Below are 12,949 nucleotides of genomic sequence, written 5' to 3' on the forward strand. Positions count from 1 at the left end.
AACTGTACCCAAATCAAAGTTAGTAGTTTGTTGTTGTGTTCTGCTTCATTTCCATCAGGTTCTTGTTGATGGGATGAAAGAAGCCTCTTGCTCTTTAAACGTTTTTGGTCCACCTTGGCAAAAGCCTTTTGCAGCCAATAAATCCTGATTTCTGGCTGTGAGACAGCTCAAGAGCTGCCAGGTCTGCAGAGAACTCCTGAGGGCACACAGAGTTCTGCCCTGTGCAGCAAGTGTTTACTGAGGCTGCTTCAGTATTTAATCTCTTTGTGCATTGAGCCTGTATCCATATCGTGGGGAAAGCACCTTCAGTAATTCACATACACAAAAGTGACAGTCAGAACTGATGTTTAAGTAACTCACATAGCTGTGTATTCAGGGAAGGGAGTTTTCCAAAGGCTTAGTTTTGGTGTTTGACAAATACCCATACATTCAAATATTCTTGTCCTCACAGTGACCAAAGATACACTCTATCTGATTCTGACAAAAGTGATTCCATAGTACAAATGGGCTCTTGGACCAAATTATCTTTTTTTTTTTAAGGAATGTAATTTAATGCTGCTGAGTTGGACTGTGTGCTTCAGGTTGGGTTGTCTTGTTCTCTTGTATCGTACCTTTGCTCTTGCAATACTTGATTTCCCTGCTGGTGTTAAATGGAATTATTTGAGGTGGCATTTTATGAGTACACCCACTCATCAGTGTGGTGCTTCTCTGCTGCCAGCAGATGGATCACAGCTATGTTTTCATGCTGAGATTGCAGACTGAAGTATTTAATATCACTTTTGCTAGGCTACCTTAGTAAAATGTGGTCATTTCCTAGATGCAAACACATACACATATATATATTTTATATATACATAGAAAGTATTATTTTGAGCTTCAACAGAAGTCAAAAATTGATCCAGCACTTTAAGGTTGTTGCAGCATGACGAGTGGTGTGTACAATTTTCCAGATCTTGAAATGACTGTACAAATATGCTGAAAGCAGAATATGTGTATGGAAAATAAAGTTAATTATCATGTTTATAAAGCTTTGTTTCAGTGTAAGTAGACATGAATGCCATCTCTGAGAGCTGGGCTCCTGAACTCTGTGGCCTGGGGACGTTTATCAAGTGCTCAGAATTCCAGGATATTGTTATATGCTGCTTGGAAATTCAGTCCCTAACTGGCAGCACAAGGAGCTAAAATCACAAACTGCATCTCTTACACCAGTGTTTCAAGAATGACACCATGGAGTTAATTTTACTGTAGTCAATTTATTTTAAATACAAAAAATTACTTCTTGGAGACCAATATAGATCAGGAAATGACGGCAGATAAAGTACCTGGACTATGGATGTAGGACAAACATACCAGAATGCCTCTGTTCAGTCAGTAATTTTAGTAAGTGTGCTTTCCAAGTAGTACATTGTCCCAAGGTGTCCTGTCCTGCTGTGTTCTCATAGCTCCCAACAAGCCCAGTGCAGCTGATCTCTGTCACAGCCCAGGGAGGCTGGGGCTGCTCAGGGCAGCACACTCTGCTCGGACAAGGATGGGTGAGTTTCATCAGCCTTGGGGAGTGATGAAGGGATGCCTTCTCCTCATCAACACTGACCCCTTAACCATGAAAGGACTGAGCATTCCCCTGCCTTTGGGGCAGCGTTATAGCTGTGACCTCTCTGGAACCGGGAAGAACTTGTCTGAAAGCTTTGGGCACTTGTGTGCCTGAGCAGCAGCACTGCCAACCTGTGAACCGTGACAGGAGAGAAGAGCTCCTCTCACTCATCCCTGCCCAAGAGACTGGGTGAGGATTCCTGGGGCAGACAGAAGTACTGGAGTGAGGAGGAGGGAGGGAGAAAAGCATTAATCTTCCCACTTTAGAAAGAAACAGCTGGAATGGCTCAAGGGCAAATGATTTTCTATGTGGCCCTTGCTCAACACCTTGAGTGTGCTGAACAAGATGTGTCAAATGCTGCAGTCAAGATGCTTCTAGGGCCAGAGATCCTAGAAAGTGTTTTGAGAGCTGCCATTTTCACTTTTCAACTCTGTTATTGCAGGCATAATCCAGAATTTTTGCTGTTTATTATTTTAACAAGAATAGTGCTAATAAACTACCTCATTTTTAGCTTTTGCCTGAGAAATGCACATAAAACTATGCTAGAAATTAAAATTTAAAGCCAGGAAAAATGCATTCCAGAGGGATCACTCGTAAAAGACCTTATGAAAATAGTATTTGGATACCAGAGTTTTTTTCAATCAAAAGTGAGATCTTTTGCAGGTTCTCTGCCCGGGGCAAAACTTTTAATTTTCACTAATAATGATTTACATCAGATGACGAAAAACGTGGATCCACACTCCATGGTAGCTCATTGGTTTCCTAACTATGAACAAAAATAAATTAACAATCTCCATGTGCCTCTTTTTCCTAGCAGAAAAAAATGCTGGCTTGATGCTTTAAAAAGGAAAAGGCTCTGATTGACTTAACCTAAGTGCCTGGTGTTGCCAGGGGCTACTTCCCAATGCTGAGTGTGAAGATGATTCGGCCCAGGAAGCGATCACTGTTCAGGTCGTTGATAATTCCTTTCCCATTCAGACTGCACTGAATGGGGACCAAGGAATTCTTCTGCACATCTGTAAAGTGCATAGCCACCAGTGGGGAGGTGTAGTTGACCTGGAAAGAAAGGAGATTTAAGTGTAACTTTTAAGGGAGCAGAAAAGCAGGCAGGGCTTTTGTGTTTAGTAAAATAAGTCCTAAATGGTTCTTGGTTCCCAGGCATCTGGAGGTGTCTGCCTGATGGCCATCAGGGCTCCTCAGGATGCTGAAGCTGAGTCTTTCTGTGTGTGTGCCTTGGCAAGATGGGATCTTGTCAGAGTTTTGCACTGCATGTTGTCTTTTGTCATTACCCAGGACAACACTGATAATGGGACTCTCAAATGCCTTCTGCTGTCCTAAAAACCACACAGACTCACTCACTCACACACTCACACACACACTCTGTTACACACACTCTGTTACACACACTCTACACACACTCTACACACACTCTTACACACACTCTTACCACTCTCACACATTCTCACACACACAGTTTGTCAGACACAGAAATAGTACGCTGTAATCCCAGTGCCTGTGGCCTCATCCTGCCCTCATCTGCCCAAAATAGCTCGAAAGCACATCTGGACCCTGTGCAGCTCCTGCCCTCTCGTTCCCAAGGAGGCAGAGCAGAGATGCCAAGCCTCACTTACATGGGTGAACTTGCCGTAGTAGGGATAATACATGAGATCAAACGTCCCATTCCCAGGGTAGAAATCCACCGACCTGAGGTGAGTCTCATTGCCTTTCTGTGATGAGAAAATAAACCAGAGGCACAAACAAACACACAGGAGATGGAACACAAAATACAGCTCCCTGCAGAGCTTGTCTCAGAGCAAATGTCCCTTGCCAGCCCCGGCTGGGCTCAGCTGTGCTGTGTTTGCTGTGAGCCCAGTCACTGCCCTGCTCCCAGCCAGGGCACAGTGGAGCACAGAAGAAAGCAGTACCTGCACTTTGCAGTCCACACTCACAGGGACCCCAGCACCAGGGCGGTAGCCTATGATCTGCAAGAGCAAAAAACATCCATGCTTGTATGAAATGCAGCGCCAAGCACGTGCTGCCTCCCTTCTCCAGGGCTGAGACCTTTCTGGGTGCCAGTGACATTGCTCAAGATGGGAGCTGTGTGTCCCTGCAGCAGGGTCTGCCACCCCACACAGTGCAACCTGCCCATGGCTGAGTGCCAGACTGCTGCCTGAGAGCAGGGGCAGAGCAGAGTGCAGAGAGAGTCCAGACACCCTGGAGTAACACAGCTGCTTCCCCACACAGTTCATATCCTCCCCATGCTTCTTTTTCCAGCAGTCAGCACTGAGCCACTGTGCTATTAGATTTCAAATAAATTAAATTCTGAGAAAACTCCCATTGTAAAGCAGCTGGGGTCTGAGACGTTTCCCTGAAGCTCTTCCTGAAGGAGGGCCTGGAAGAAGACCCTTCAGTAAATCAAATGGAGCAAGTTTTATAGTGTTTCTTTTTTATGTTTTCTAGCAGATATGGCCAGCAGGTTTGGGGATCCTAGTTCCCTTTTTCCCTGGGCCTGAGAAGTGAAGGAGTTTCAGTCCCTGTGTGATCTTCATCACACTGGGATGCCCCAAAGGAAGGAATTAAAACCAGCCTCTTTCTCTGTACCCTGTTCATCTTCAGCAGGATGCAGGGCTGGCCTTTGGAGTAGCCAAACGTTGGGTCCTCAATGCCAGAGCAGTTCTGCAGCAGCGAGCGCTTGAACTGGCAGGCCTTCTTCTCCTCACTGTCATATCCCCCTTGGATGAAGTACTGTCCTGGGACACACTCGATATTCTTCTCCTCTTGAACTTTGTCATCATAAGCTGGTGGGGACCAAGAGATTTGTTAAAATCCCCCAAGACCTGCACAGACCCAAACTCTCAGAGGACATCCTTATGCCAAGGGCATTAGGAAATCACACCTGGAAAGGCAAAGAAGCTCCCATGACCTTGTGAGCCTCCCTTTTGAGATGGGGCTCATGAGAAGCCCAGGAGGAGACCCCTGCATCTCCTGCATGTATCCATGGATTAAAACAATCTCACCATGTCTCCTGGGGTGACAAAGAGCTCACCTGCTAGGAAGTGGTGCATGCTGTCCACGTAGGGCTGCCACGTGTTGGGCTGGGAGACATTGAAGGCAATGGTGAACCCATTCAAGTACGGTCTGATCATCACTCCTGAAGGAGACAGACCCTGATAAAGCAAACGTGGGTGGACAAGCCACTGGCTTGGGCTGTGTGTTGCAGGGGCTGGTGCACTGCAGCTGGGCTGGGCACAGGCGGGAGAGAGGCAGCACCAGCTCACAAATCAACTCTCAACCTACTGATCCTCACCTTCATTTCACCCCTGGAGAACAACATACACATCAAAATATCCCAGGAAACGTGGGAGATATGGAGAGTCTCAGTAGTGTTGTGTGTTAGTGATGCACTTGGGGTTGCACAGAGTGGCTGCTGGTCCCCAATGTTCCCAGCTGTGTGGCTCCAGACAGGGAGCAGGGTGAGGGCCCCTTCTGTAATCCACCAACACAAAACATGGGGAAAATGCTGCATCTGACACAGGGAAAGGGTTTTCTGTACATTCTCTTGCCAGAACTCCCCCAAATAATAATGCATAAAAGCTAGTCTTGATTTGCATCTTATTTTGAAGGCATGAAGTATAAAGGGCCAGCAGCTAAAACGCATCAGCATCACCTATGAAATGCCTAAACTTGGCTTTTACCTTGAGAATAATGATAACAAAACCCAGTGCAATTAGAATAACAATTAGTATCATCAGGGTAAATGCTTCCCATGGGGCTTTTTAAGATGTTTGTTCCTCTGCAGAGAATCTGCAGCTCTGCCAGTGCCCTGCGGTGAGAACACCCTGCATTAGGGAGGGCTGGGTGACTGTAGGAGTGCACAGCTCCAGCAGGGCTTTCCCTGAGGTCCCAGCCAGGCCATTTTGGGAGGACACTGCTGGCCAGAGGTGCCCAAGGCCAGGCTGGCTGGGGTACTCACCTGGCGGAGACACGCGGTCCCGGAACCTGGGCGTGTAGGGGCTCAGTGTGAGCAGCATCACGTACAGGCAAAAGGCAAACATTCCCGCCAGGCACGTGTAGAAAATCAAGTAAAACAGTAAGATCAAGCCTGCAAAAGAGACAGGCATGTGGCTGTTAAGGCAACCAGAGCACATCCCGTGGGATGTGTCCCACAGGGATGCACAGACGTGCTCGGCACAGCGTCCTCAGCAGCTCTGAGTCCGTGGTGGAGGTGGGAGTTCACACCCCAGCCCTGCACACAGACCACGGTGTTTCCGGGTGCAGAACTCTCAGCTTCTCCAGGGCCAGGGCAGCTGATGTTTGGTTCTGTATCCCTTTTGCTGCATGGCCCTTCCCAGAGCTGTGTCAGGACCAGGTCTGTGTGTCCACCTGCCTCAGCTCTGTCCGACAGATGGACAATATTCCCAATATTCCCTCTTGCCCTCCCCACCCCCTCTTGGCATGGTAACATGCAAAGGCACCCAGTGGCTTCAGCACCTCCAAACTCCTGCTGGGGCTCTGGGGCAATGCTCCTGCCCTGATTCCTGTCCCCTGCATGGGAGGGACCCTGGTGCTGGGGCTGAGCAAGCAGCATCACTCAGGGCTGCAATGCCACAGCCTGTTCCACAGCTCGGACATTTAGGGAATGAGTTTGTTTTTCCTCTGGACCAAGCTGATGGCTGAGGGTGTCTCAAGAGGCCACAGCCTATGAATAAAACCCAGCAGCTCAGAAAGCAAAGCGAAGCCCTAACCCAAATATTTCCCAGGAGAAACGTTCCTGCAGCTCGGAGGGAGCCCTGGGAACACAGATGTGCTCTCCTGCCGTGCCTCTGCCGGGGCCACCGTGCTGGGAACCACTCTGGGGCTGCAGGCTGAGCAGGGCCAGATGGAACCATCACTGCTGCTTGTGGCACAGCAGGGACAATGTCCAGCCCTGCCATGGATGGTGCCTCTGCCCCAGCCTGGCAGTGCTGGAGCTGCTGCTGGGGCACCAAGATGATGTTTGTTGGGACATCTTCCCTCTACCACTCCCATTTTTGTGTTTCCTGCAGTGCAGCAGGGAGTGTTGTCCAGCAGAGAGGGGGGTGCAGCCTTTCCCAAGGGCTGGGGCCTCCAGAGATGACCCTGTGCCCAACTGTCTCCCTGCATTTTGAGAGTGCAAGTCCCCTGAGCCCCCCATCCCAGGGGACACCTTCAGAGCCAGCACAGGGGAGCAGCCCCAGGCTGGGCAAATTCCCTCCTCCTCACCCATGAGATGAGAGTGGGAAAGTTCACCTCCAAATGCTCTCCAAATTTAAGAGAAAGTTTGATTTTCATAGTAGCTTCTCCCACCCCCATGTAGAGACACATGAGCACACATGTGTGCACCAAGGACACGTATGTTCATGGGCAGGGGGGTCATATAGCAGAGCACAGTGATCCCAGGGGGCAGGAGGATGCTGCACCCAGCCCAGAGCTGCCAGCAGTAGCCAGCCAGGGTCACATCCACATCACACTGAGCAAATAACCTCACAGGGATCTTCTCAGCACCTGTCAGAGCCTCCAGAAAACCAAACCCACATCACTAATGATGGTCACCCTACTCCTGCCACACTTCAATCTGTGCCTTCCCATCCAGCAAAGAAGCAGAAAAACTGATGTGCCTCTGTGGCCAGCAAAGGGCACAGGAGAGCAAACATGAACGTCAAGGTGTCTCCCAGACTCATACTTGCAGGTTTTCAGACTCCTCTGGTGCTGGTGGGCAGCTTCCTTTGTTTCTCCCAGCTGTCACCACAGGCTTTGCAGGAGACCCTGAGCTCTCAACAGAGGCACGAGTGGGCTGTGGGGCTTGTGGCACATTGCCAGTGCCAGCCAAGGGCTGCAAACACCCAGCAGCAGCCCCTGGCAGTTCACAGCCTTACACTGATGGATGTGCAGGTGGGTCTGGCTCAGGCTGGGATTTTCACTCTGCCAAGGAGGCTGTGTGCTGGCAGAACAGAGCTGCAAAGGTGGGTGACACTGCCTGTGCTGTGGCACCCTGGTTTTGGACTGAGCCTGCAGCAGTGCTCACCCCACCCTGCTCTTAACCACCCGGGGCACCTCCAGACTCAGAGATAATTTCTGAAGACCACATGGATGTGGATAAAGCAGACAGGACACTCAGAGCCCTCAGAGCTGGCACATCCCAGCCCACTGGCTCTGACAGCACCATAGGCTGTGCTCAGGGCACACTGTCACTCCTGGGAAGCCGTGGGGTGACAGTGATGATGAGCCCTTCCCTTCCCAGAGCCAGGGCTCACCCAGGCAGAGAGGGCTGCTCTGCCCCGTGGTGTGCACCCTGTGGTGTGCACCCTCCACAAAATGCCTGCCCTGCAGCCCAGGCACTCACTCCTCACCAACCTGATGACCCCAAAGCCACCATCCCAGGGTGTCCTGACTCACACCAGCAGTGGAAGGATTGCTGGTGGCAGCAGGGGTGCACAGCTGCAGCAGACTGACCTGCAGCCCCCATGCTTGCTCAGGCTCTAAACTTCTTTCCAGGATTTGCTCTGGGCAGCCTCAAATCTTTACTTTCACACTCTCAGTCAAAATTAACATCCAGACCAGGTGTAACTTTTAGGTGGTTTTCTCTTTGTCCTCCTCACTAGTTCTTTATTGCACTGGTTAGAAACATTTACACTAAAAAAATGGGCAGAGGTGGTCAGTCCAAGCTATCAAGGACATTCACAGGCAAGTGAATCTGTTGTGAAGCAGAAAAGGCAACAGTCCCCAAAAGTGGGGCTTGAGCAAGGACCTACCCCAGCTTTTGGCTGTTCTCCCCAGGCATGTTCTCTCCTCTGGGTTCCACAGGAATATCTTCATCTCCCCAGCCAGGTCTGCCCAGGTTTTGCTCCCCATGTCTGCCTTGGGCTCGTCCTTCTCTCTGTCAGGATCCTGGACCTTCTCCTCGTGCTTATTTTCCTGGAAGAGTTACAGAACACAACCCCCACAGGCAAGCTGAACATCTCATTGGCCAAAAATAAATGCAAAAGCACTTAATATCTGGAAATGTTTCAAATTTCCATTTTCCCATCATCACTCTTGAGTTAAAGAGAGGCAGTTTTGGCTGTTCCAACTCAAGATCACTTAGAACCCAGCATCCATTTTTCCATGACATGCACGTCACTGCTGTCACACTGGGTACTGTCTCCTTGTACTGGCATTTACAGAAACTCATCTTTTTCCACCTGTGTGAACATGACCAAAGAAAACCTGTGATCTGAGAGGTCTGGGACTGTTCCCACGCTTCTGCAACATCTCTGAGCCCAAGTGCACATTGTCTGTGCTGCCACAGATCTTAGCAGGCAGCAGTATTTAAGAGGTCAACCAGCTTGTTTTTCTTGGCATGTGAGCAAGTGTTTAGTTTTTGGAGAAATCCCTGTGTTGTTACTGTTTTTAATTACACTGAGTTCCAGGGAAAAGCATCTCCCCAGGTTGCAAGAGTTTTGTATTTTGCCTCAGGGGTGAAAACTTGTTTGTTCAGAACTCAGGTACACGAATGTCTCTGTACCTGTGCCTGGGCAGGAGTCACTTGAGACACGGCAGCCGTCCCGAATTCCCCTTGAATCCGGGCAGCTCTCCAAAGGCAGGCTGGTGGGAGAGGGTGCTGACCTTGCCTGCAGCTCGGGGCAGGGCTGGGCCAGGCACCGGCGGGGAGAAGGGCGATGCTGAGACTGGGTGGATTCATCACCCCCCGCATTTTAGTGCAAGCGCTGCTGCAGGGCTCAGCCGCTCCGGGCTGGGTCAGAGCTGACTCCAAAGGCTGAACGTGTCCCTCGGGGAGCCTGGGCAGACCTACGGGGATTGTAAACCATCCCCATCCCACTGACTGCCCTGACGGGCTCTGACTAAAGCCCTGGTGGGGCTCTTTGGGAGCCCTCCTGCGTCAGAGCTCTGCTGCCAGAAATGCCCACAGCTGCCTGTACAGCCAAGGCAGGGCCTGGCACAGGTCCCACAGCCCGGGCTGGAGCCCTTCCTGAGCCAGCTCCTGCACGGTCTGAGGCACAGGGCACACAGGGTGCAGGGCTGGTGGAAGGCGAGGATTTTGGAGCCGGGAAGCAGCAGCCCCAGCAGGGACATGGGAGGGGAGGTGTGGAGGCTGTGCACTGCCAGGACACTGGCGAGAGAGCAAGTGACCGAACAGGGGCAAGAGGAGTTGTTCTCCTTCCCACTCTCCCCATTAAATAAATGAGCAACTGCCAGCTGTTCTGGAAACATTTTCCCAGACTGCCAGAGTAGGGGAGACTGCCCAGAAGAACTCCACATTGATGCTTCGTGCTGCACTGGGAAAAGCATTTGGATTTCACACAAGCTTCTGCTGGAGGCAGTGAGGGCAGCACAAGGGCTGCATGCAGAGCACACACTCAGAAGCTGCTACCAGTGCTTAGAGCTGTGGGGGACATGGGGACAGCCTCCTCCACCATGGGCTTTCACCCTGGGAACGCCACAGCTCTGCCCTGAAGGAGCCTTTTGCAAGGAGGGAAGCTGCCAGCTCTCCTGGCTCTATGCTGCATATCTAGCACTTGGGGAAGGGTCCCATCCTGCTGGCTGGGAGACCCCACAAGGGCTCCATGGCAGTCTGGGGAGGTTGAGGAAGACCCAAACTCACCCCATGGTGTCTGTGGGGCAGTAGGGCAGGATGGGATGTTCCCACTGCCAGGTCCCTGGCAGATGTCTCTCAGCTAGGGAGCTAGGTCAGGTCTGGAATGAAGCACAGGTGGTTTATCTTTGCAGCCCAGGACAGAGAAGGTCTTGGAACAGTCCCTTGCACCTGGACAAGAGGCAGAAGGAGCAGCAGAAGCTGGGGCAGGAGTGCAGTGGGGAAGGGGGAAGACAGAGCCATGGCAGGATGTGTTGGGACAGTGGACAGCCCTGAGCTGCTGCCTGCTGTGACAGCTTGGGAAGCAAAGCTGAGGTTCATCTCTGGCAAAATATCATTCTGTGCTGACTGTTGTGGGTGTCCTGGGGAGGCCAGGAGCTTTCCCCCATCATCACCCCAGAGCAGGTCAGCTCTCAGTGTTGGATTCCTCCTGCTGAAATTTAGGTGTGCAGAGGATCTCCCTGCCCAGGTGTCCCTGTCCCTTCTAGCCCCCCTCACCACCCAACACCACTGACCACTGTCCTTTCCCCTCCCTGTACAAAGGTTCTGCCTAAGGAACAAAGCAGCATTTCCTAAAGCAAAGTAGTTATAAATTTATCAGCCACAAAGCAGGTCCTTGCAGCAACTCCCACCTTGCCTCTTGGAAGGTGGCCAGCAGCCCCCCAAACACTCACCACCTTCTGGCTGGGGCTCCTGACTTGGTCCTCCATGACCCTGGTGCTGATGTTCCTGTCCATTCCTGGTGGGAAACGCAGAGAAGCCTGAGTGTTAGCACAGCAGCACTGGCCCCACTGAGGGTGCCATGTCATGCCTGCTCTCAGAGACCCACAGACAGAGCCCCCTCCCCAGCACAGGTCCCCAGCCTTGCAGCACCCCCTAAAACAGCAGCTGTGCCAAGACCTCTGCCTGTCTGTGGGGAACCAGGCTGTGTTCCCTTCCCTCCCTACCCTGCAGAACCTTGGTGTTCAGGAGTGGATAAAAAAACAACTTGCTTTACTAAGGGGTGTAAGTTCAATGCAACAGGATCCTATCCCGAGTCCTCTGGCATCTGGCGCCCTTTGCAGCACCCTCACTGCATCCTGCCTCATGTCAGAGTCCCCATCACTGCCAGCCAACGCCCTACATGGGGAAGCCAGGCTCTTCCCCCAGGAGACCGTGTAGCTGTTAATAAACATTAGCAAATCGCTGGGGTTTCCGATGGCCAGGAGTGTCGGTCAGTGTGTGCTTGTCAGTCACAGCGGGGCCGGGGTTAATGCTTGCAAAATCTCTTTTGGGGTAGCAAGAGGGGCAGGTCTATATTTATCCTCCGAGCAGAGTCAGCAACCAGGAGTTCACAGAATCGGTTTCCTCACCCCAGGTTTAAGAGCTGCCCACAGCCTCCCAGACAAATCCAGGGGGACACCTTGCAGTGCCACCCTGCAGACCGGGGCTGGGGGGTGTCAGATTTCCCTCCATCAATGAATTACAGGCACGAGGTGATGCACTGGGGCACCGGGAGTGCATGCTGGAGCCCTGCTGCTGGAACAGCTCCAGGGTGTGATGGCAGCGTGCAGGGGCTGCCGGTCCCTGCTTGTGTCCATGCAGCTCTCGAGGAACGCTGGGGCTCGTTTTACACGTCTGTCCCAGCAGGAGCTCAGCACGATCCACCTGCTCATCCCCCTGGCCCGTTCCCAGCGGGACCGCTGACCCTCCCTTTCGCAAGAGCCAGGCCCTGCTCAGGGGGGACAGGCTGCCTCGCCCCAGGCTGGGGCTCTGCCCGGAGGGACAGGGACATCTGCCCCAGGCTCCCGCAGGGCAGCTCGGTGCCGTCGCAGCAGGCAAAGCCCCATTTCTCCCTTTCCTCTGCCGAGCATGGCTGAGAGCCGCTCGCCGGCTGTGCTAATAAACGGGCGCAGCGGGAAACAAAGAGGTCTGGCAGCAGCCCCGGGCTGCGCAGAGTTGGCTGGGCTGCCGCTCGCCCGCCGCTCGGTACCGGTGCCACCGTGTGCCCGCGGCCAGCTCCCCGGCAGGAGGGCTGTGCCCAGAGCTGCATCTCCTGGCCAGCCTGGTGCTGTGGGGCGAGGGTTGCCTTCCCGAAGCTCGGGAACTGGGATGGGCTGCAGGGATTTTAAGTGTCATGGACAATTGAAGGTGCCAACAGCCCCCCGGGGGCACACGCACCCTGTCACAGCAGCTCGGCCCTGGCACGGGATGGAGGATGGAATTGACCTGTCTCCTCCACCACGGGCACAGGGTGGGGGCAATTGCGCAGGAGGGGACCAGTGCCAGCCCCTCTGTCGCAGGCAGTGAGCTCAGGGCTCGTCTAGTTCATCCGAGGTAAATAACAACTGTTTTCTCTGGAGTTGATGTGCTCTTTGACATTAATTGATCCGTGCATTTGTAACTCGCCTCTCGCACCGCTGTCAGTGTACGCTTTCCCTTTTCTCCTGGGAGATGCTGGTCATTAGGCTCTTATCCAGTAAAAGTATGGGGGTTTTAGCAGAGATAGGATAAGTTTCTTTTAACTTGATGAAATATGCTTGAAATAATTACATGATTTGTACTTAGCACCTCTCAGCCCAGGGCATTAGAGTGATTTACAAGCAATTATGAACCCTGCTGGGAAGATGCTTTTATCCCCATTTTGCAGACAGGATGTGGAAAACAGGAGTTGAGGGCCTGTTCTTTCTCCTTGGCCATGGCCACAGGGAGATTGCAGAGGATTGCTGTCTCCATGGAACAGGGCACGGGCAGCAACAGGCATTGCC

At 52.2% G+C, this 12,949-nt stretch overlaps 1 protein-coding gene across 2 annotated transcripts; it reads right to left on the bottom strand.

The window, feature by feature from the left end:
* Positions 1–1,233: 1,233 nt before the first annotated feature.
* On the bottom strand, positions 1,234–11,192 carry ATP1B4 (ATPase Na+/K+ transporting family member beta 4). 2 transcript variants are annotated; one of them, XM_085060450.1, is made up of 9 exons: positions 11,150–11,192; positions 10,877–10,941; positions 8,362–8,524; positions 5,565–5,693; positions 4,638–4,742; positions 4,193–4,389; positions 3,517–3,573; positions 3,223–3,318; positions 1,234–2,647 (listed from the first exon to the last, which is right to left on the bottom strand). In XM_085060450.1, the coding sequence occupies exons 2-9, from the start codon at positions 10,937–10,939 to the stop codon at positions 2,486–2,488; spliced, it is 972 nt and encodes a 323-aa protein (XP_084916576.1). In that variant the 5' UTR covers positions 10,940–10,941; positions 11,150–11,192; the 3' UTR covers positions 1,234–2,485. The 2 variants fall into 2 exon arrangements, with proteins under 2 accessions (XP_084916576.1, XP_084916575.1); XM_085060449.1 differs by lacking the exon at positions 11,150–11,192 and having other exon boundaries at positions 10,877–11,055.
* Between the last annotated feature and the right edge of the window lie 1,757 nt (positions 11,193–12,949).

Source organism: Lichenostomus cassidix, chromosome 4A (assembly GCF_008360975.1).
Source record: "Lichenostomus cassidix isolate B80296 chromosome 4A, HeHo_3.0, whole genome shotgun sequence".
In the NCBI taxonomy this organism is placed as follows: Eukaryota; Metazoa; Chordata; class Aves; order Passeriformes; family Meliphagidae; genus Lichenostomus; species Lichenostomus cassidix.

Coding starts and splice junctions, on each gene's coding strand:
- ATP1B4 (XM_085060449.1), bottom strand. CDS start 11,011: ATGACATGGCACCCTCAGTGGGGCCAGTGCTGCTGTGCTAACACTCAG. Junction 8,525..10,876: donor GGAGCCCCAGCCAGAAGGTG/GTGAGTGTTTGG, acceptor TAACTCTTCCAG/GAAAATAAGCACGAGGAGAA. Junction 3,319..3,516: donor GTGTGGACTGCAAAGTGCAG/GTACTGCTTTCT, acceptor TTCTCATCACAG/AAAGGCAATGAGACTCACCT.